This window comes from Labrus mixtus, chromosome 4 (genome assembly GCF_963584025.1).
Source record: "Labrus mixtus chromosome 4, fLabMix1.1, whole genome shotgun sequence".
Lineage (NCBI taxonomy): Eukaryota > Metazoa > Chordata > Actinopteri > Labriformes > Labridae > Labrus > Labrus mixtus.
The window spans coordinates 16,669,666-16,694,591 of record NC_083615.1 but is presented as its reverse complement, the minus strand read 5'-3'; the positions used below and the strand labels follow the sequence as shown (position 1 = coordinate 16,694,591).

General features: G+C 41.3%; 1 protein-coding gene across 4 annotated transcripts in view; it reads right to left on the bottom strand.

Annotated features, from left to right (window-relative positions):
* The window catches only part of mfge8b (milk fat globule EGF and factor V/VIII domain containing b), a 30,048-nt gene extending 5,624 nt beyond the window's left edge, over positions 1-24,424 (bottom strand). For 2 of the 4 annotated variants that reach the window (XM_061036106.1, XM_061036108.1), the window contains exons 1-8: positions 24,249-24,424; positions 15,141-15,263; positions 14,656-14,787; positions 13,812-13,844; positions 2,435-2,548; positions 1,380-1,561; positions 1,105-1,260; positions 705-849 (exon numbers count right to left, since the gene is read on the bottom strand). In XM_061036106.1, coding sequence (XP_060892089.1) covers positions 705-849; positions 1,105-1,260; positions 1,380-1,561; positions 2,435-2,548; positions 13,812-13,844; positions 14,656-14,787; positions 15,141-15,263; positions 24,249-24,318 — 955 coding nt within the window. In that variant the 5' untranslated portion in view covers positions 24,319-24,424. The remainder of the gene's footprint in view (positions 1-704; positions 850-1,104; positions 1,261-1,379; positions 1,562-2,434; positions 2,549-13,811; positions 13,845-14,655; positions 14,788-15,140; positions 15,264-24,248) is intronic. The other 2 variants (XM_061036109.1, XM_061036110.1) reach the window with 1 other exon arrangement.
* Between the last annotated feature and the right edge of the window lie 502 nt (positions 24,425-24,926).

The window sequence follows — 24,926 nt, the reverse complement described above, 5'->3', positions numbered from 1 at the left end:
CACAGTCACTGTAATGAGTATCCTGCACCAAAGCAAACATTGAAAATGTGAATATGTGTTAAAAAAAAGGGCCAGGACTTGTTCATTCTGCGTGTGATCTAGAAGAGGCCCAAAAAAACAAACATGCAACAAATGAAGCAAACATGCACAAACTGAGCGGCACAGCCGATGGGAGAAGAACAGAGCAGCGATCTGATAGACGAGAGAAATCCAGAACTGAACATTCAACAGTGAAATGAGGCAACTGATACCAAATCACCACGCTGGCGTTACATCAAAGGGACAATATAAACAGAAACTGACTGCAATACAAACAACTCAAAATAATGATGTCTAACTTCTGCCAGCTAGGGGCGGCAGCTTTGAGATGATGACTTTGAGTTAATTGTTTTAAGCTGTTTAAAAAGCACTGTATCGTTATCATTAATCTGCGATACGCCTGCCAATATTACATAAGTGTTTGAACATCATTTGGTTTTGATAAATGTGCATCTGTGTTCATAGTTTCAAAGAAGAGCAATGATCTGAGTAACGTCTTTTGAAACATGATCGGTCACTGAGCGACGGGCTGAAAACAAACGTACAACTTCAACACTGCTGGAAAAACAGACTTTTGGATAGGAATGACATGCTGGAGTTCAGAAACATTGGTGTACTGAACGCGCAGTGGATGTATGTTTGATGTTTTTGTGTTTTGAGTTTACCGTTGAGCTCGCAGCCCACCAGCTCCATGCGCATTGTGCAGGCTTTACGACACACCACGGGGATGATGCGGATGTACTGAGCGATGATGGGAGGATCGAACAGGTTTGTCTTGGTGCTGTCGTTGTCCACGTTTCCAACAAAAACCTGTAAAAAGAAAGGAGTAGTCAGGAAACTTTGAAAAAGTAACTTCTTTCTCTGTGTACAAGTAAAATGATGGTAAGATGGTGTCAGACCTCTCCTGTATGTTCTGTACAAGTTTTATATTTGTCATTGCTCCCTCTAGTGGTTCATTACTATCTTGTCATGTGTTGAGTGTATTGACTTTGACACATTTGAATCAGTTTAAAACAGACATGAGGAATACGCTGTAGTTGATTGGTTAGTGTTGTGTCTCCTTACACGGTCCTTCTTCTCTCCCTCTGTCCTGTACACCATGTAAGTCTTTCCGTCCAGACTGGAGGCCACCTTGAAGGCCTTGATGAACTCTGCTGTTCCAATGCGACTGGCCCCCTGCGTCACCATGCCTGTGAATCGCATCTTTCTTTGCATGTTGATCTAAAAGCATGAAAAGCGGATGAGATCAATGTAGATAGGTAATCAGAGAATACAAATAGTGTACTGATTAAATGAACATAATCTTTCTATTTTTCATTTGTGTCACTTGTTGACCTCACCTGTATCCATGGGTTCTTGTCATGTCCAGCAGGGCTCCAGGCGTTAACCAGTCCCTTGTTGTTAAGGCGGGAGAGCTCAGGTCCCCATCGCTGCAGGCCCAACATGGTGTAACGGACCGATGAGGCTGAGATCTGAGACTCAGCGATGCCCCCTCCCTCCATGCCGAGCAGAGAAATACAGCCTGTAGAGAAGAGGTGAGAGGTCTGACGTCAGTGTAAGATATCTCACTTGGGCTCTAATGAAATGTGTGCACACAAGAAGCCCTCAAAACCCTGCTTGGGTCTAAGAAGCTACACACTCACATTGTCAGGGTGTGAAGGAGAATGGAGAGTGCGCGATAAGAGGACTGATACTAACTGATAACACAAGAAACAGAACGAGAGGTTTTAAAGTCTGATACAAATAACTCTTTTACTTGATGCTTTAACTGAGCTGTGTGACGCAGGAAGAGAAAGACATTAAGGCCCCGTGTCCACCTAGCGTTTTTCCCCCAATAGTTTTCAATGAGTAGAGAGTGTTCTCAGCAGCAGGCGGCCACCTGGAGAAAAAGCGCAGCGCCCAGCGTCTTCTTCCCCCGGCCACTCTGAGCACTTGAGTTGAAAATCTTGCAACTTTTTTTTAGAGGCGCTGTTGACTTCACCTGCGCTCTTTTCCAAAATGTATAATATTCCCTGTAGTTTAACCGCCTACGGTTCGTGTCTTATACCCACATCGTCTTTGCTCTGTGTGTGATCGGGAAATAAACTCTCAAACATGGAGTAAAAAGAAATGGAGCAGTGTCGGTCATACAGCGGTCGTTGTCAACAGACTGTATAGTCTTCACTGCTTGCCTCAGTTGTCTGTATTATGTTTTCAAATATTGTGTTTGTATTGGGGAAACATTCTGTTGCAGAGATGTAAACCCAGGAACCGTCACCATTACTGAGGAATCCTCCCCTTCCACATGCAAGCTCTCCACAGACCAAAGCACAAGGCAAGTCTGGAAACATCAGGACCTGAATGACCGTAAACTGTCCGGAGTGAAATGAGTTGAGAGTTAGCTGGTCACACTTACGCAGTTGACAGTTTTTTCCCACATAAGGGGACGGGCAGTGGCATTTAAAATCTCCCTCCAGGTCCCTGCAGGTGCCACCGTTCTGGCATGGCTGGACGGCACAGTCATTCACATCTATGTAAAGAAAAATAATGAAGTCACATCAGTATAGTCCAACATCATGCAGCAGCAGATTGGTCAACTGTCATGAGCCGGTCACACAGGAGAACATTATACATCAGAAAGAGTCAGAAGAAAGGAGATCACATGTCATGCTTAAGAGACGAGGTTGGACATTTCTTCAGCTGCTTCATACTGAGGTTAGTTGAAGCCATGCCAGAGAGGGCTCGAGCTGCAGCAGAGAGGAGGCTGGAGAGAGGAGCGTTAATCAGAATATCTGTGACTGAAGGAGCAGCTGCACCCGGAGCTCATGCAGTCAGGATGGGGGGAACATAATGTGTTGAACTAAGTAACTTTGATTCATGCTTCTTTAAAAGAAAAGCATCATCAAAAGGACATTCCAGGGCATAGTGAGTTTGATTGTCTTGTATTTTTTTGTACAGCCTCTTGATGGCGCTAGCTGTGTATGAAAGTCTGTGTTCGATGACTCAGAGAGGAAAATGAATCAACAGCATTAAATGGAAAAAAAAAAAAAAAACTACCTTTGGATCTCTCGCCCACAAGAACTGTCGGTGTGACTAAACAGGCTTCATACACGCTTCATGTTGACCACACACACAAGGAAGAACGTCTGTCTGGTTGCACAGATGACTGCACACCAGAAGGAGTATTTCAGTGAGTCTCTGAAGCTTGAACCCTCTGTGGTTGTTATTATGGAAGAAAACGCACGCTAACAACCCAGGCGCACTGATGTTATGTTTTAATCCGACAGGCGCACACATGGCAGCATCTCCCTTCCCACATGCGCGTTCCATAAATAGCTCTGTGTCCAAATATTCATTCTCACACAGCCACGAGAGGAATACAGCCGTGTTGAAATGTGCATCCTCAAACTCTGGATAACGAGGTCTACAGTCATGAGACTTCTGGCTCTGCTAGTTTACACTAAATAATACACATCAGATTACATACAGCAGGACCAGGGATGAATATTTGAAACATTATTACTCTTTGCAAATAAGCTCTTTCATCATTTTACTGTTAATTAATTCAAACAGAAGCAGCTTCCTGGGTGTATCTGATTCCTGAAATATTTATAAATGTAGGGTACATTCGGGTTAAAAACACAAGTGTTTATTTACTTATGATAAATTACCTCTTGCAGTCTGCGTGCAGTACCTTCTCTACTCACTAGGGGGCAACAGCCCACACTTAGGAATGAGTGATGTGTAACAAATGCTGAAGGTGTTGTAACCATTAAGTCTTGGTTGGTTTTGAAACATGGCTTGTTGCTAATAACCAAATACAGATTATTTAAGTCTTATTGAAGGAGACATGTAAGATATCTGTTGACTGAAATGATAAAGTGAGCTTACTATATGATCAGACATTAAGGAAACATGCTGTGTTGAAGTGCTGGCTTCTCTGACAACAATGCAGCAGCCAGTATGTCCTCCTTCTAACTTTAGATTCTGGTCCTGAATGTTCTGGATTTGTTTGGACCAGAGAAGGTAGGTGGTTTAAAGGCACCCCCACACGGCCGTTTTAGACGCCCCTCAGTTTGCCAGATATGAGACCAGTTATCAGGTCAAACCAACAGGTGATGGAAGCGGGCAAGAGAACTGGTTCAGATAGAAGTGATTGTACTCGACCTAAAAAGCCTCTGCATGTTTCTAATAAGCTCCACAAGCAGAAACGTGCTCAAACTAGGATCAATATTAGAGATGTTTTTGAAAAATGGAGAGAGGTTAGAAGACAGAAAGCCTTACAGACCCATGCAGAGCTGGATAAACACTGAAGCTTCAGTGTCCACCACATGGCAACCTGCGTGAGTATCAACTCTAGAGAGGAGGGGGTGGGGGGAGTATTTTGACTGCAGTACCTATTTTTAAACTCTACATGTCAGAGTTACAGATTGTAAATTAAATTCAGACAGCTTTGAAGACAAAGGAAAAGATTCATCATTAATTCACTTCATTGATACCGATACATGGAGTGTATTCAGAGTGTTTCTTAAGCATTTCTAACTTCAGACTTGAACTGGACAGATTGTCGACATGCTCCATGATGTCAGAGTACAAACAACCAAACATGAGAGGTTAATGACCTGGTGGCATACAAAGCCAAAGACCTCTATGAGTAGGTGAGGGAAACCCTGGTCCTCACGTGTGTCAGCTGGTGGCTGTCTAGTAAGAGGATTGGGCACCAGGAGAACCACGCAGCCTGGTCAGCATCAGGATCTAATCCATTTATCTCACATTCAGATGTGGGTCAGTAGAGGGAGGGGCCTGAGGAGCACTCCTGATACAGGTAGAGGAACAGGTGGACTTTCACAACTGTAAAGGCTTGTGGGTTTGTTTATTACCGAGTCTATGCATGCTTGAAGTGTATACAGTCTTTGGTGCTTTGATTAGCTTTAACAATAATATGTTAAATGGTGCAACTCTGAAGTTAACAACCAATAAAAACAACACTGTCATCTGATCAGCTGGTACATATTCAGCGGTATATATTGTCAGCACACAGTTGGCATATAAAAATAGATTGTCAGGGGCAGAGGACGTGCTCGACTGAACATCCCCACGGCTCGTATCCAACAAACCCTATAGCTCGTAACAGAAACAGCACACTGCCGCAATATTTAGTTTGTCAATATCCGTCCCAGCATAGAAGCGAAAACCAATAAAAAATCTCATGCGGCTTGTTTAAAACCTGACCCCGATCGATGCAAAGCCAAGGTCAGCTGGCAGTGCATGTGTTGATCAGCAAAGCTACCTACTGAACACCCAGGATCTGTGCTGCAGCCAGAGGGATTTGGGCCTTAACAAAAGGGTATGAGTCGGTATCTAAAGCCAAAATCTGTGTTTCTGTTGCAGTGTGAGAGGAGTGGATGGGGCTGTACAACAAGTTAAGTTCTCCATAGCTCGCAGTGTGACGCCTCGGCCCACAAGCTACTCAAACTGAGTTTTAAATTAAAGCATCTGCAATATTCATGGTTGGACAACAACACTCCTCGACAAAGTCAAAGAGAAGACAGTGTGAGGAGAAACACAAAGAAAGTGTAAGAATCTTCCATCCCAAGAGGATAATTAAATCCTCAACAAGTCATCAGCATTATGCACAACTTTTGGAATCTGACCGTTTCAGAGAATTCAATTTGGTCCTGTCTTCCAACCAACATGACACACGATAATCACATATTTCTAATCTCCACCCTAACTGTTGCCATGGTAAAGCAGCTAAGGGGGTTGCTCTACTGGCATTATGGTCACCATATAAAACCACAACGGCAATACTGAATCAAAGTGCCTAAAGTTTTCCAGATGTGTAATTTGCTGTGTACTCTTTCAACTGGCAGAAGGACACCAGGGAGCACCAGTAGCACCAGGAATAGCTTCAAACCGGATCTCTGCCAGGATGCAGAGCTCTGAGATGGAACTTTATGGACAGAGTATTTTATTTAAAGCGCTGTTTGTCGAGGCTCCCTCTGAATAAATCAAGGCATGGTGACATCAGATCCTACACACAGTTAAATAAAAGCTGTGCTTCTTCTTAGATCTGCCACTACTTCCGCTGTTTTTTTTAAATATTATTGCTTTCATTATCGAAGTCTGAACTGACATTCAGTCTTACCGACCCCTCAGCTCAGATGTATCTTTGCTACATGATGATTCTCTACATGTTTACTAGATTTTCTCTTCTTTAGAGAGAACTTCTTCTGACCAACCTCTTAGTCAGAGAAATAAAGCGTCATCACTCTGACAGAGTCATGACTTTTTGTTTGTGTGGCTTACATATAAAAAAAACTGCATCTTTGAAGTGTGAGCGGATGGGTTTCCCTCAGTTTAACCTGTCGAGTTATCCAACACCACATTATGGTTTTTACAGAAACACAACTGTGGTTGTCAGTGTTTCTGAAGGATTTTAAGAAAGGCATTAACCCTTTAACTGCTTCTTACAGGATTACAGATGCAGATACGCTCAAAGAAAAAAAAAGAGCTTACCATCTCTGTAACTTAATTTATTTATAAAATGGTCATGATTTGCTCATTAAGCAGATCCTGAAATACAGCGGTCGGTCTGTGTTATGAGTTTACTGTTAATCGTTACTTTCTCAAAGAAGATTCTTTATCGAAACCAACTAGAAGATAGGTACCGACAATTAACTGGACTTTTGGCATGACATAATAACAGTCTGATTATTTATCAAACACTGAACAGGATTAAATTAAAAAGTGTTTTACTATTACTCAACCTCTTTGAAAGAGCGCATCATTTGCTGTCTGGCCCACTCTTTCAGACTGTGTGGGTGTGGCCGATCTCCACTGATTGACACCCGTGTGGGTCATCTGCACAGTAGTGGCACACGTGATGATGAGCGTGGTGTAGCATTACAGTATATCCTCTGAGTTAGGATCTGAGGAGAAGGAAGGACTGCCAATATCAAAAATGGTTCCTTTTAATTGGTTAATGAATGGTGAGTTACAAAATGCTCTGCCAGCAATTTTATATTTCACAGTCAGCATTCTCCAGCAGCATTAGAGGAGATGCTCTCAGTTATCAAAGCTATGAACCCATCCATCCATCCATCCATCCATCTTCTTCCACTTATATGTCGGGTCGTGGTGGCAGCAAGCGCAGCAAGTCAACCCAGCTATGAATGCTATGCTAAATGATGGCTGACACATTAGCCCTTGCTAATCACTGGTGGATATCAGAACATGAAAGAGGCTAACAATGTGTTTGAACAGCCAGATAACTGCATGAATGGTGGCTGTATGGCTTCACATTCATACATAGCCTATACCTACTCAAGCTTAACCATGCCAAATACAAAACCAAGATCAAGAAAAATTGAAACCTAAATGACAATATTACAAATTTGGAGGAAACTTATTTCAAGAAAGTTTAGGATGATAACAATTGCGTCCATAACACATTACGTCACTTCTCTTCTCAGAATTCATTTCAGCTGTGTTTCTTTTTGTCTAATGAGCCCTTCCTGTGAGTTTTGATTGATTTTACAGCCCTTATAAAGTAAGTCTGTCGTTGTTGTTTACCTGTGAGTGTTTGACATCACCAGTCTAAACACCAAACAGATTATTGTGTTCCTCACATAGACTGTAAATATTACTGGACAAACCCTGACCCGTCTGTTACGTAGGCAGCAAATGAGTCCAATAGACGGCCACATCCACATTGGATTTGCAGTCTCAACCTAACTTCGGATCAACTTAGCAACAGCAGTAAGGCGGGACTTAACTCCGCCCATTCAGTTCCACGTTAGCAGTCCACTTGACAGCATAGCTAAACGGCTACGGCTGCTAGCATCCCCTACGACTTTCCTGCTCGTCCTGAGAAAACTCTAGAAACAGTAAATTAACATTTAACTTTTCTACAACACAGTTAAAACAAATTATATTCAACCCAAATATTTTATTGAAGTCTTAAAACTACACTTTTTTAAATATACAATTATGGTTATTAGTTATTTGTCAGCGCAGTTACTAGACTTTGTCCGGGTTAGCAGAGAAATACATTAGCAAATTTTTATCATAAAATATAAGAAACATTTTGAGGCTAATCTTTACATTTAAATTCTAACATTGTGTTACAAATCATTACTTGGGTGTAAGAACATGTTTAAGGATAAGAAGTCTGTTGTAAAACGATAAAAGACAGAGCTTTGGCGTCTTTTTTCGTTTCTTTGTTGTTGATAAAACTACTGTTAGACCATAGACTGTAAATAAATATGTGAGACATCCAGAAGAAATCAATATTACAACGCATACAGTTCATGTTACTGTTCTGACAAAAAGAGGAATGTCTGTGTCTTATATTTACTGATGTCAACAGTGATGTGGGTGAACATGACAATTTAAAAATAATTATTTAGTATTTATTATAAGATATTTGTTTTCTATAGAAAGTCGTGAAGTCATGGAGTCTGTGGACAGTGATCAGCTTCACACCAAAAACTGTAAGTATTAGAAAAAAAATAGTATTTAAGACTGGCATCTTATGAGTTGCAGCTACCTTGTTAAATATTATCCCTGCAGATGTGGCTAATAACAAAAAAACAGCCTGAGCTGTCACGTGTAGGTAACTGTACATTTTGTCTTGTTTGAGGCATTAATTGAACACCTTTGTATTTCTCCTATAGACACAGTGTGGATTATTGGTGACTTGTCCGTCGAGGTGCCCAGAGAGCTGCAGAGACAGAGGAAGAAACCTGAGCCTCAACAACATCTGCATTTGTTGGTTCTTCTGGGGTGGACTTCAGTTGCTTCTATTCTTCAAAAACTCGCTGCGAGGGAGGTCTCCCCCGGATGGCCTGAGTGATGACACCCACAGGCTGAGAGCTGAGGCGGGTTTTAAGCGTCCTGACAAACTGTTACATCGAGCCCGCCGCCAAGCTGGTCAGCTACACGCCTTATTGTGAATAACTCCTTCATCAAATCAAAACTGATGAGTCATCAAAACAGTCATCCCCCGTACGTGTGTGTCGATCGAGACATGAGCTAATCAGACCTACGGTATTTGGTTTTTTGTACCAAGCTGTAAACATGTTAATCTCTGCTGTAAAAACAGACTTTTTGAATGTGGTTTTTCAGATTAAATAAATATTTCTATATAAATGTACTCCTTTATGTCTACTTTAGATTTGAAATGACAAGACTAAAATGTGCATTAATGCTCAACTCAATAGCTAAGGAAAGGAAGTCTACTTTTACACAACTTTTTATTCTTTAGACATTTTTTTTTTTTTACCAAATACTAATTCAGTTTATTTCTGAAAATGGGATGGAAGAGAGTCATTGCAAAAATTTGCCCTTAAACACAGCCCCATTCTTAAATCAAGATACATCGAGAGTAAATAAGATCAATAACTTAAAAACACAAAAAATTATTTAGAAATGTAGTCTTCCTAGATCAATATTGACTATCTCCCATCTAAACTGGACAAAGGGTTTTAAAATGAGAAGAAAAGGGTTTGATTGAAAGTTGTTTGGAGGAGATCTATTTTTATTTGAACAGCTGAAGCATGAATACAGTCTTCTAAGGTGCAAACCTCCTCCTCCTCCTGAAGCTTGTGGATGATGTACTGCTGTCTTATCTGCTGGCCATCTTCTCTCACCAGAACTTCAACCGTTGAAAAGTCATTCTGAAGAAGCTCGAGCATGTGACATGGAGAATATGGACTTTTAGTGCGGGGTCTTCAGGATGGCAAAGAAAGAGAGAAAATAGCAGTTATATTCATCTGTGTGTAAGAGCACATTTATAAATTCAACAGTGTACTACCCAGACAACAAAAGGTATAGTATTCAGGTAATCAACATCTATTCAGTTAAGAAGATAAACCTTATTGTAATCATGCTATTTTCAGCTCTCTCACTCACTTGCACAATGATATTCCACATCAAATTGTCTCAGATTTTGGAGGAAAAATTGAGCAGTTTATTGTGGATAGTACTTCATCTTAACATGAAACAAATATAACCTGAATTATTTAAATCATTAACAGCTCCCAACTCTCTGTGCATCAGTAGCTCATTTATTATTAACATGAGCTCGGTACATGGCTGTATTCTTCAAACTATTTCTTGTACTTGTTGCTTTATATCTTATTTTCATTATTTATATATTTTATATTTCTACTGCTATATTCTGTGTAAGAGCATCTGTAATGATTAAGAACTATATTTATAACCATATTAAATTTCCCTGAACTCATACAAAGTGAAAACATTTTTTTATTTGGTAACAGTTTGTACAAATCTTAAGACACTACATCAACCATGTAACTTTAATGTCATCCTCTATAACCTACACAGCATATTAGGTTCAGTTAAGTTAAGTTTATGTTACTGACGGATAATTACTACACAAAGTTTAGTTTTTTAATGTCGACATTTACGTCATCATAACGTCAGATAACCATATTTACAGTCTGCGGTTAACCACCGAGGTGAACCTTTAGCTTCTAACATCACACAAACTCATTATTTTCAACAACAACATCTTAACAACAAACATTTCAAATAATTCAGAATTACTTTTTCTCCAGTTTAATAGTGCTGGCTAGATATGTTAACATTAGCATCTTTAGCATGAATGGGAGTCTTGATCGGCTAAACCATTGACTGTAAATAATGGGCTACACTGAGTACAGTTAGCCGACTGGTTTACAAGCTAACGTTAAACAAGCTAGGTCCGTAAATATAAATACCGACACGAGTATGCAGTAAATATAACACTACTATATCACTTACCGAAAAAACCTGAAGCATCAACTTCTTGGATGGTCTGTTAACCGCACAGCAAGCCATGTATGTTGTCAGGTATGTGTTAAACAAACTCTCCAAACGAAGTAAAAAAGAGGAGAAATCAGACGGATCAAGCTGTTAGCCTCCTGACCTGATAGACAGATGCAGCGCGCAGAGCTGTCAATCAAATCTGTCACAACCCTTATATGGGCATAACCGTTTTCCTTAATAAAATAAAATCCGATGAGTTAAACCCCCCCCCCCCCCCCCCCCCCCCCCCCCCCCCCCCCCACCCCACAGTGGGAGCACATGAGGTCACTAACTAATCAGATATATTTCGTTTTTTGAACCAGGCTGTAAACATGTTGATTCATGTGGTAAAAACGGGCTTTTTTGGCTGTGGGCTTATGGCACTTCAGGCGCTGCTGCAGCCAGCCTCAAGCGGACACTCGAGGAACTGCAGTTTTTTGTTCTTCCGCATTGGCTTCATTTTTCGAGACCGGTTGAGTTGAGAAGATGTGACACGTCCAATTCAAACAAAAGTGAACCAGGAATTATACGACCGGCTAGATAACAAACACATGCATCTACAGTATCTATATATTACATGTACTCCGACCCCCGTACTCCACAGGGGGCATGGTGCCCAGTCTGCCCACAAGATCACATCCCGGGAGGAGCTGAAAACTCTCCTAAAACAACTGAAAAGCAGCACAGGCATACACGTCCTCTCCAGCTCCCTGTAAGAAGCAAAGTCTGCCTTAATCTGTTATGAAAGCTCAGATTCAGAACATGTGGGCTAGAAAAAATACTCCTCCTTCCTTCCCATCCATCTGCTGTCCATCTGATATCTCTTTCTCTGCGTCTCCTTCACTCTCTCTCTTTCTCTGCAACCCATAAAAGCTTTCAGGACAATTTGACAGGACAGTCAGAGGTGCTACAGTCAGACCCGAGTAGTGAGTGTGACATTGTCTGGAGGTACAGACTTAATTCACCGTTCCGCCTGCACGTTCACTTTTTTTTCGCCTGGCAACAGTAGCAGAGCTGACGCTGCGAGCGCTCAGCGTGGACAGCCACTTTCTGTTGGCTGGACTGCCAACGAGGGGATGAACCTTGTGGTTATGTGTATGCTAAACAGTGTGAATATGAGATCATGAGCTGTGTGTGGTTGTTATGGTGGGCACTGTATATATTGTCGTGCTGCCATGATCTGTTATTGGAAATAATAACTGTCTTTATTCAGACAGGAAGGCATCTCAGGTACAAACTGATACAAAATAAATCCTTTATATGGCCTTCATTCCATTAATTGTCTTAAGGAGTGGGTGTTGCTATTTTCCCTTTTTCTGTCTTTACTGTTTTTCTATTTGTAGTTTAGCATGAGAACAGAAACTTTATGTCTGACTCAAGTTTCTCCAAAACGAAAACGGTCACATTTGAGTCCACTCCCAAACAGCAGGCTTCCATACGCTCTCACAGTCGATCCAACAACAGGACTGTGGTGGCGTTTCTGAACTTTTTTTAAACTCCTAAAACGTCTAAGATGATATGTATTTTAATCTGTTAAGTGAGTGTGAGGATGCTAGTTAAATCTTTAACTGCCTCTCTGGGGTTCACCACAGTCACAGGTTTTCTGCAGCCTCCTGTCTCCCTCTGTTTCGTACAAACCGTAGAAGCCGACTGCTGTGACCCTCACTCAGTGCCCACACACACACAAATTAGAGAGCACTTAAACTGTCACAACACACTCATCAGGAGTTGGGAATGGAGGGGGGCCTCCCCAACAAGGCAGCACTCAGGGGGGTTCTTATAAAACCAACAAGGTCAAATAAATTCCCCTCATCATTATCCCTGAAGCATTATCTAATTAGTGTAAAAGCCTGCTCTGCAGAGGGCTCTTATTCTGGCAGCGCGGCTCAAAGTGTCTGCCAAGAGGAATTGGGAATATATGGATTCTGATGAGCTGTGATTTGTGGTTCACATGGGTAAATGAAAACACAAACAAACTTGTTTGCTGTATTTTCTCCGCAGTCTAATGAACGACTAGAATAAGTGCCGGGGAGTTGAGATTTAAATCGATGGTAACTTAGAAACAACAATAGAGATTCTCTGAAGGTGCATTCACACAGGTGAGCTGTATGTGTCAATGCAAACAGACACATTTTACACTCCGATGTTTACTCTGAATTTTTATCCAGCCAGCCCTCTAGTCAATTTTCTGTGTGAGGTTGAGGTGAGGTGATGTGAGAAGTTAGCAAGTAGGAGGGGGTGATGACCTTTATATCCTGCAGCCAGCGCATGACCATAGACTGTATAGCGCATCGTCAGCACAATCTTCATGTGCATAATGAAACTGCTTCATTATATAGTCCGTCCACAAGCACGTTCTTCTCTGCTCTTTAGTTGAGTTTATGAATATGTAGTCATGGTATATATATATATATATATATTGTCATCATAGCACCGACTCTGCTGCGTCGTCCTTCACTACCGTGTCGTTCTTTTTAAAGGCATGTCTTGCCTCCTGAGCGCCCCCTTCCTGTCAGACAGGAATAGTCTCCTGCTTTGATGTGCAATTGTGAACAACCAACCGACGAAGGTTTCAGGGGGAGCCTGCCTGTTATTTTCTACAAATTTGTTTAAAAAATGGCCTGAGGTTTGAGGCATGATAACAAATCTTTTAGTGTGAAAGGACGTCTTCCTCTTCCTGTTTGGAAAGGTGAACTGATAAGACAATAAGAATACATAAGTAGAGTTTCACTGAGGGTTTGAGGCGTGAGAGGGTTAAACTGATAAAAGGAGGAGTATGTAACAATGTGAGATCCTTCTACCTTGAATCAGAAACAAGGAGAGATAGTGCCGAACTCAGCAGTTTGCTGTATGTGTGCGTATGTGTGTTGTTGTACTCTACAGCCTCGAGAACAGAGAGCACCTGGATTCAAGAAGGAAAAGCGACCACAGCTCATAACAAACACACAGACATCTTTCTCTCTTTGACACTCCACTGTTACCTTTGCTTGAACTGAAATCTGCACCTTGGACACCTAGGATAAAAAGGCAAACATGATCAAGCACAAATTAAAAATAGGCTTCTCCTCAGAGTCCCACTTGATTCCTCTTAAGCTGCTTCTTTGTGCACACTTGGCCACTGTTTCTCTGCCGCCTTCTCACACAAACAGTAGCCATCTGTCTCGCAGTAGAGCATGGCTGCAGGCAGTTGGAGGAGCGCAGCACATGTTCCCGGCATCGAGTCCCTGTCTTAGGCTGACCCTGATTGAACTAACCTGGTTTGAGTGACGACTGAATAAAACTCTCATGAGGGCGACAGCTGTCTGTCTGGTGGCTGGCGCTCACAGCAGCTGTCTCCATGTAAGTGTGTCAGTTGAGACGGATAAACAGGGACCTCATTAAAGTTGCTAATACAGTGTAAAGAACTGTGCTTCTGTGACAGCTGAAGGAAGTCGGGATTTATTGTCATGATTAAACAAAATGATGGTGGATGTTTCCTGTAGTTAAAAAGATAAATGAGTGGGAACACAGATTGTGTTTTAAATTCCCATGAAGCAGAGTTATTAAATGTTTCAGGGGAAAAGAAAAGAAAAGGTATTATGTTGGTTTAAGATGACACTGAAAGGTTTCCTATTTGATGAATACTCAGTCATAGTCATCCTTTCTTTTTGTTTGCTCACTCTAAAGTGGATTCTTCCAAGCTGGGAATAACTCTATAAAACTATGAATACACTGAATATCTCACGAAGATAAACATTTATAACCCAATTCACAAAAAACTACAAGTTATTAAATAGCAAGAAATTAAAAAAAACAACAACTATGAAACAGGGCACAAAGACTTACTGTTCTGGCAGTGGACTCCATCAAAGCCTGGCTGGCACTTGCAGACGTACTCGCTGAAGACGTCACCTCGACGTGAGTGACCCCTCTCGTCACAGGTGGCATCGTTCTTGCACGGGTTGGGGTTGCAGGGCCCTTTTGGTCAGGAAGAAAACCAAAGAGGGTGGAGGAGAAGGCAGTCAAGTTAAACAGAGGTACAGGGGTGCAGGGGTTGAGACATTTTAGTAATCGTTTTTTTCTGTTTCAGGAATTGGGGAAGGGTTAAGATTGAGGTATAAAAGTTTTTTGGACACCATTGGTATAAGCTTTTCTGACCTACAGTACTCTTTTGACAAAATTATATATATATATTCAGCCTCAGAGCTGCAACAAATAACAGGTTGTCTCCCAGTCAAGACTATATGTGGCACCCAATCAGTAAAGTCTTTATCTCCATGGTCCTCATCTTAACAGTAAATTACACCTTCTACCTCAGATGCAATGCTTACCAGTCTCAGTCTCGGAGCAAGTTTCTCCAGTGAAGCCGTCAGGGCAGATACAGATGAATGGAGCTCCTGCTCCGGTAACACAGGTTCCACCATTACTGCACATGTTCACCTTACAGTATTCACCTGGAGAAAGAAGGAAGACGATACACTCACTTCTACTGGACTCAAAACACTACAAATAAACAAAAACCTATTCAGAAAGTATTTATTCACAAGTAGCAGTTTTGTGTCCCAGACCCATGTTTGTACTTAAAGTACGGCTAAATACCACAAAAGATAAATATTTTAAAAGAAGAGCAGAATATAGAGATGGTTGTGAACTCTTCATCTCACTCTCATAAATGCCTGAAGAAGCTCGGCATTTCCTGTCAAACATCTGGTATTTCCAGCTCATATTTCAGGGCAGGAAGAGAATCATCACAAACTGTAGCTGTGGTCTAATGCATGTTTTTTTTTTTTTTTTACTGAATGTGGTCAATTCTAACGATCCAAACCCGTTTATATACCAGCGATTACAGAAAAGCGTAGGATAGAGGGAATTCAGTATTGTTCCTCCTCTTACTGAGTCGGCCACTTCTCCCCCTTGTTGTGCAGCTGAATGAAAAGTAAACAGCCTGCTGCAGGTTGGATGTGACGGTGCGAACAGCTGAGTAAGCCATCACTACAGTGTAAACACAACACAAACACTGGATGCTTCCAGCAGCATCATTGCTGCCCAGCCTGAACCTGACAGTCTGGCAGCTCGCTGAGCACGAGGGAAATCATGTCAGATAGCGGTTTGTGTGGGGAAACAAGGATTCAAGAGGCGTTCAGTGGTTTCTCAGAATCATGAAGACAGCTACAGACAAATAGTTACATTTCTTATGTCTGTCCTGAAACTATTCTTACTAAACAATAAAGGCAGAAATTGGATTACAAGCGTGGCACATGTGAGGACGCCTTGTCAGGATTGTAGCAACTAGTAAATCAGGCATAACAATGAACCAGTAATTTTTTCTTAATATAGACACAGCACATAGAATTTTGGAGAGGAACTTTTCAATTACACCCTGTTTTGACATTTATGTATGAAGGAAGTAAATAATTGGGAGCCTGTTTACACCCCTGTAGACAGGGAGGATTTTACCAAGTTGACACTTATCATTTGGATAATTGTTAGGGAACCTGAGGTTGAACCCCAAGTGTGAAATTGGTGGTTTAAGTCCCACAGTGTCTGACTTGCAAGCAAAAAAAAGGAGCTCTGACCCCATTTTTAAAGTGTTTCAGCGGGGTACCTCTTCCCACCTCAAACAAAGCCGACTCGTGGGAGTAGATACATATATTTTTGTAGTTTTCTCAGGGAGAAGAGTGGCCTTTTTAGTCCTGCTGAGGGTATAATTCAGAGGCCCCAAGGCCAAGGCTGAAAATGGGATTTTAAAAAGCGTCTTACTTCCTGTGCATTGCTGTGTCCTTTCCATCGTTCTAACCTCACAATGCACACACATCCTCTCTTGAAAACACTTAAGGCGGAGAGTACCCTAAGGAAGTTTTTCAGTGCATACTGTAAATATACAGAATGTGGATTTATCATCCATTAGTAGTCGGGAGCTGTAGTAGGTTACATTTGTGTCATCGTCACAGAGAGAAAAGGACGATGAGAAAGAAAGAGATTCACTTTGCCAACATCCTGTTTTTCATCTGAACTGCTCTTCCTGCATGGATGTCATATCTTATCAGGGCTGTATCCAGTGTCATGGCCTTCATGTGCGCTCACATCTCATGAGACGGTTGGGCAACAGGCTTTGCTGGCACCGCCAACAAAATCCTCCCTCCAAAAGTTAGTGTCTATTTATCTCTGGGAAAGGAACACATCCTCCCTTCCTCTACTGGTAGACCTCCCCCCATCAGGAAGCCCTCCAAGTACAGAGGAATAACAATGATGAATGGATGATTTAAAAGAAGATATTTTATGTATAACTGTCCCACTGATGAACCTGAAATAAAAACACAACCTTCTTTGGGATAAGAACAGTGATAAGAGAGTCACACTTCTTCATTAAACTCTCACTGTAAGAGGTTTCATGCTCTGACTGAGGGGAAACTTTGAAACACGCCTCTAAGCTATTTTCAGAAGGAAATGAAATTTGTCATGTATTAGTCAAAGTGGTCGGCCAAGAGTCGGTGGTTAAACCACCAGAGTCTCCATGAAAATCCCCTGAAGTGATGCCACCATCTGTAAACACCACGTTTGTATCACATTTCACATGCATGGAGAAAATGGAGGCATTACATTTTTCTTCTTTTCATGAAGTTTATTTGAAATATTATAAGATTAGTTTAGCTTTACACAAGGATCCGTCAGACACTTAAAAAGAAGAGTTAGTTTCAGTTACAGAATGCAGTTCCATGTTATGTGGTTGTGAACCCAATTTAACTGTAAGCTGCTCGCTTTTTCAGAAGAAACCAAAACGTGTTCTTCTCTATTATCAATATGCATTTTTACTTTGAGGGAAATCTGCGGCTGTAATTTCAGTTCCATTTATTGTGAAATGAATTTCAACAATCTAAACCGAGAGTTAGAAAGGTTGGATTGCTCCTACTCCTCCCCCCCACAAAAAAGGTGATGTTTCCTCACTACGCTCCTGTGATATCTATTGCAGAGAATCTTTGGGTTTACACGTTTTATAGTCCTCATGAAAACTGTTGCTGTGCAAGTTTTCAGATGCAACTTTGAAATGCTGCAGGTGACAAAAGCAGAACACTAGTTTGATGGTGGACACAGACTATCTGCATAGCTAGATATGACTATCTGGGTGTAAAATGCTTTTTCTCTATACACTACACCAGACACTTGTGTACTGCGCCCCTGCAGCTGACTATAAAAGGAAAATGTCCTAAACTAATCAGTTATCCAAAAATAAACCCAGCACTGGCACAAAACGTTCACTGCTGTTCATCCACAGGTCACTGACCTCTGCAGTAACTCTCCTCGGGCTGCATGTGATTAAAGAAGGTTGTTGCTTAAGAAGTGAAACCTAAGTCTCTTTAACAGTTAAAACAAGACGAAGCATGTAAATGTTTTCTTGACATTCCAGTTAGTGTTGGCACAGCCCTCTAAAGGCTGGATTCCAAAAAATATACAGCAGTTGTTTCATTATTCCACACTTTCCCAGTTTGGGATCTATCTAATCTAATTATGTGAACACACATTCATTCTAATAAGTTTAAAAAAATACTAACGACAGCTATGATTCATCTGAGGGTGGGCCCACAAACACATCTTACGCAGCATTTAAAAAATGCAGTGAAACCGATTATATCTCATTCATATTAAAAAAAAAAAAACACCCCAGTGAAAAGTTGCAAACTCCATGGCCCACTTTGTGCCAGCCCCGCAGTGACAGATTAGGGAAGTATGTGGAGTTTACATTTGGCAGGACGGAGCATTTCCACAGGGCATTGTGTTTATTCTCCCTCCTTATGAGTCACGGTCTGTGCCTTTCCCATCATGCCTCAGCCCGAGAATACGATTCAAATACCAGACCAAAAACACAGAACAGTGAGAGCTAGAGACACAGAATAATCCAGTCCCCACCAACAACAGGAATGTGTATGAAATCATGAAAAAAGTATGAAATCAGGATAAAATGACACAGCTGGGGATGGGCATCAAGTCAGAGCATGTTGCAATATTTGTAATGGAAACTTTTTTAATGCCTTTGCTTAAAAGTTTTACTATTTTGCAAGGAGGAAATATTTGGAAAAGCAGCCTCATGTCTTAAATGAACGAGTGACTTTTTTTTTTTTTTACTGCAGGGCTGGCTTTGGCCCGACTGACCATGACCAATCTTGTGTTTACTTAATGGAGACAAATGAGCAGCAGCGAAACACGTGGCACATGTTTCCTACAGGAGCTCCACAGAAAAAAAATAGAGTCTATAAAACTTCTGCTGAGTGGATCAACTATCATCCTGAGGAGACATACTCGCTCTTCTCCTGCTGGAGCCCATGACTTCCTCCGTATAATATCGGTTGTCAGTAGGAGGAGGAGCAGAGGGTTTTAAACGTCTGTTTTGTGTCTCCTGATGGAGGCCACAAGCCGAAAAGCGTCTGTCTAATTTGTTAATAAATAAAGTGTTGCTGGAGCTTTTTGACCTCTTCAAGCTTTTCACTCTTCATGCACCTTGATAGTCGGGGAAGTTGTGCCAGAAAATACTCTGCCATAGATAACATCCTTAAAATTATACAATGTCTTTGTTTTGCGCTCTTCAGACAGAACAGCCCACAGGTGAATGCACCAATCATAACCCTTTACACGTTAATAGACAACACAACAAGAGCACTGTATGGTAAAATCTGTCGTCCTTTAGGGCTATGCAGTAGGGTAAAGATGACCGCAGGGGGCATTTCAGGACATAAAAGGATGGAGTGAATTCTTAAGGGACACTAACAGCGACTAGAATCAGCTTGACATAAGTGAGCGGGCGAGTCTTAATCAGTTTGATGTGAAACAATCATTCCTGGAGGCTGCAGCTTTGCAGAGAGGTTCACATGACGCATTAAGAAGATACATCCACTGCACCGCCGGGGCAAAAATCTCTTTCATCAGAATCATTCTTGAGTTATCAACGATGACGTGGAAGAAATCAGTAGAATACAAAAAGTGATACACTTTGACAGTTTAAGAAGGCTTTGCAGGAAGTGGCTTCTTAAAGGGAAAAGAGGCGTGTGTGTTTGAAATGAGCTCCCATGTTTAGGTTTGTAAGGGGTTCATAAATCCAATAGAACCTGGTGGAAGTGTAAGGGCTGATACATGCATACTTGTGAGTGAACATGTGAGTTTAAAGTGTATATATGTGAGAGTGTGGTTACATCAGTGCTCTTTTCTGCTTTGTCCTGAGGCCTGAAAACAGTAAGCCCTCTGCTCTGTCACGCTCCCACAGACATGCTGGAGTGTATAGGCTGTGCGGGAACTCTGTGTTCCAGAATACCAAGGAGAGACGCCTGCATTGTGCACACATAAACACACAAATGTCCAGGCCTTGTTTAATCCGTTTAAGGATGTGCTGAGGCGTAATAAGATGTCTTTAGACCTGTAGAGTGCTCATCTAGAATAAATATCTGCTGCTGCCAACATTCACTGCTGCACTGAAAGAGAAATCAGGAGAAAGTGCAGAGTACACGTATGACAGGAAATGGATTTGTCAAGGCCAGGTTTACCTGAGAGAGTCCTTAAATGACCTGCGTCCTATTAAGATTGCGCTCAGCGGGGCTCCATCTGCAGGTGAGCTTTCTGTTATCTTGGCCGCTCCAGAGCACTACAGACATCTGCTGCTGCTGATCCCCCCCCCCCCCCCCCCCCAAAAAAAATAAAAAGGGCCAGCGTCTAAAAATACACACGTGTCATCAACGTAACAACAAGCTTTTCTCTGAAGTAGGGTAACTGAAACAGAGCCTGGAATAGAAACACAACAACACTCTGAACTGAACGGAGTTGTCATCACTACTGATCACGTAAGTCACAACTTTTACTCAGACTTGGATTGGATTCATGCACTGCTGTCTCTGTCCCTGGCTCAACATTTAAGATGACATGATGACAGTGTGTAAAATATTCAACATGGCAGATTGGAAAGTGGGCCGGCACACGCTAATAAAGTGTCCCAAATTAGAAAGAGACTCCATATTGCAATGAAACATTGATTAAGGAGGGTATTCAAAATTCAAATGGAAGAACAAGACGCCAAGTCGTTTCCTGTCCTGAGGGATTTGGAGAGAGAGGTAAAAATAAAGTCATCATTGAGAAGAAGACAGCAGCCTGAAGGGAACGAGCCGGCACAGGCAGATGGTAAAAGAGAGAGTTCACAATCGACCACACACACACATACTTATCTCCCATTTACAAAATTAAGTGACAAGACTTCAGGTTATCAGAACAAATCATCAAAAAACATTTACTCTCGGACTGCAACTAAACATAAGTTCCATTACCAAATAATCTGCTCATTATTTTCCTAATTTATCGATTACTTATTTTGTCTATTAAATCTCTGAAAATAGTAAAAAAAAAAACTAAAACCCACAGTCCAAATATGAGCTGCACATTTTAGATCTAGATTAGATCAGTTGACTGCTGATATTTCAATTCAGGATAATCAAGCTAATCAAATTTGACATGTGTGACTTGAAATTGAAAGTGCAGTTATATATGCTGGCAAACAAACATTCTTCCCATTACTTTAGTGATACAACAATGGCATGATGGCTCATGACTTCCTAAAGTTTATTTTTCAACTCCAAAGAATTTTGACCTGAATCTGCAAAGAATTTTTGTGTATTGGGCCATGCGTTAGACAGATATGATAAATCTGGAAACATAATCTCAAGAACCTGACAAAAAGCCTGTTTTTTTTTTTATTAGAAGATTATCAATAAAAATAATAATTTATTAGAAAAATCATTTATATTCAATTTTCCGTTGACAGATTTATCAACCAATCATTGAAAGTCTGTTCTGTTCTGGTGTCATGAGATCAGATACTGATGATGATCTTAAATGTACACAAATAGCATCCAGCTCCAGATTAAGTTACGTCTGTTTTTAATAGCTTATTTGTTATTTAAATCACAGATTTTAAAACCTGTTTTACGACCTGTTCAGTACTAAGATAAATCTCTTCAGAAGAAAAATAAATACTGAAGAGCTGAAATCCTTCATCACATGACCCTAAATAAAAGTAACTCAAATGTGTACATCTGCAGGAAATGACCGTCCCTCACAATAGCTGGAAATTACATTTCAGATTAAGTCCAATGACTGCCTGATGTATTGGCAATTAAACCCTCTCTTGCACCAACATGTAAATCTGCACCAATTTCAACTGAAAAGAATTAATATGCACCTGCCCACATCCACACACTGCTGCCACGCCATTGGCCCAGCGTTTGGCTATATTTAGCGCTGGTTCACTCAGTTGCCCTAAGTGGTGTTGTTGTGAGAAAAGACTGCCTCAGCCCTGACACAGAACACCATTTTCCACTTTTCTCCCTTCAGCAGCAAATGGATACGACAAGTGAGCTTCAACCTGCTGAATTGAGCCTAATCAGGAAAAACAGGGGCAAAAAACCTCTCCCCCTTCAGCTCTTATTCTGCCCTGTAAACACTCTGTATGACACAGCAGGAACAAGTCCAGTCCCCTCCGACCCCCGAGGTCTTCGTGGGCAATGTTGTGGGTGGAAGTTCACTGGCAGCGTGTCATCTGTGTTGGCGAGCGGCATCCAGAAATGTGACTCAACCTTGTGGCCAGTGCAACCACACCTATTCTCCGAGGCTGCCCCGTCCTGTAACAGGGATGTGTGCTTCTCTTCTGGCTGCGCTCTTTTCTCCAGTTTAATTTCCAAAAAAAGTGTTTCAAACATTTATGTAAGCGATGCAGCAGGGAGAATCCAGCAGTGTCAGTCCATCACGCAAGTGAGTTATTTTAAGCCAATGCCAGGGCTACTTAACATGTCATATGTTCTACATGCTTTTCTGCTAACTTTTTTATCTTCTCTGCACCTTTTATCAAATCTCAAGTGACCTGGTTGCAAGCATTGATAACAGCGGGAGAAAATGTCAAAGGTTGGATTGTGTGTGAACTCAAAAGTCCAAAAGTTTAATCTGATAAGAGACATACAGTCTCAGGCTTTCTCAGAGGTTCAACACAGAAGTCATACATTCAGCCCTTTTTTTAATGTGCAGAAGAGCTCAGTGGAACATCAGGATTTTTACATTTGGAAAATACATCACCACATCAAAGAAAACGTGTGTGACATGTGATGCTGTCCGCCTGGCTGTCTGTGCAGAGGAGAAAGAACGGAGGTGAAATAGCCTATTTCTCCCTTTGTCCACTGGCCTAAATGTGTTTGATCCATGGAAATGCAAACAAAGACAGCTGCCAACGGCGTGATACGGACATGAACGAGTATAATAGCCAACCAGTTTGTTTCATGCGCCTTAAAAGGGGCACTCTGCACAAAAATTCCCCTCAGGCGTTATTTCTTCAGCCAGCAGTCTGACATGAGCGGCTGGCCTACAAAACATAAAGAGATCCACATTTTCATTCCTTACATTTTGTGACATCTCTTCATGTAAACATTTCTGGTTTTACAGCATCAGATCTAGATAACAGCTGCTGTACAGTAAGTTGACCGTGCATTTTGAGCCGAACTCTCAGGACAATATTGATCATTGAGCCCTATACAGACATTTGATTCTCTATTCCTCGCAGTAAAAAGCCTGAGCAGGCTATATGAGATGTTCATTTTGAATCCCAACACAAAGGAAAAGCAGATCATGTAAGACCCTCACTTATAAAGAAAACAATCCTTTTTTTTTTTTAGTTATTGCTCCAAAGTGGCTAACTAATCGAACATTTGCATTTTTTCTGTCGACTGCAATAGTTGAAATGAACAATTTATTCAAAATTTAGCCAAAAAAGGTACATTTTACAATTGAATTTCTATAAAACACTTCAGACCCTACATCTTACATGACCCACAGTTGTTGTTTGTTACTTAGATTGAGTTTTAAGTAGCTGGTAACAGTAAACAAAAAAAAAACAACAACAATATAGAGTTGACTATCAACCCCCAGAATTTCCGAATTAAAAAACAGTGAGATTGATTCATAATTTCTGTTTACTGCTTATTTCTGCACAATTGGTCACACATGTTGCAGCCAAATGTATATAGTTTGGTTTGAGCCCATGCATTTTAAAGAAGAAGAAGAAGAAGAAGAAGAGATTGGCCAGAGGCAGCTGAACAATGTCTGACTTCTCACATTCCCACACGTCCTGTCCGCTTATTCAAGGACTGCTTGAACTTGTGCTGCTACAAATGTCCACAGCTCGGTTACTCTGGTGATGAAGTGACGGTGCCACTTGTGCCAAGGCTCACATTGAAGTCATCACATAGTCTACCAAACACGCTTCAGCAGGCGTGTGTGAAAACGAAAAACACTACCCTACCACTACTACTACTACTACTACTGGATAAATGTTTAGAAAGAGGGAGAACAAGGAGGCGCAGACAAAGCAGCTTGTTAAGACTTCTCAACTAACACAGCACAAACACGAAAAAGCAACTTACCGTTCACCCCAAACACGAGACAAGCAGCGAAAAGTTGCATCCAAAGGGGGAAAATTGTCTTCTCCTTCATGGCTGCTGGTTTTGTCAGTCTGTGGTACAGTAGAGTTAAAGGGACGGCACGGCGGATCTCCGGACGTCGGCGCTTTCTGCCTCTCGAGCTTGTTGTGCGGCTCGAAACTCACGAGCAGCAAACGTAGAGCAGAAGCACGTGCGTCGAACTCTCAGCCAATCGCAGCCATGGCTTCTTAATTGTAGCTCCGCCCCCTCTTTCCCGCTGTTGATGAAGGGGGGAAAAAAACACACTGAGGGCATTTGGCCTAAATTACCTTGGAAACTAAAGTGAACCGATTATGTGCTGCATTTTAATAAAATGTCTTGATAAATATTTTTAATTTACTAAGCTGCAGTTACAAACAGCCTCTGACATAGTTTTATTTGTTGGCTTTTTTTTCTTAATTATGCTTGTAGCTACAAAGCTTCTCACTTTATTTAATATATTTAAAGCTTTTTACATTTAGTCAACTATTCCAGAGAAAAATACTTTGACTTTGTACCAATGTATTTATATGGCTGGAATTAATTAGGTCAACCGCTTTCATGACCTTTAAAGTTTTCTCACATGTCAGCGTATATGTCCAAAGGCTAGATAATGTGTGTGTGTATCAGCCGATATTGGCC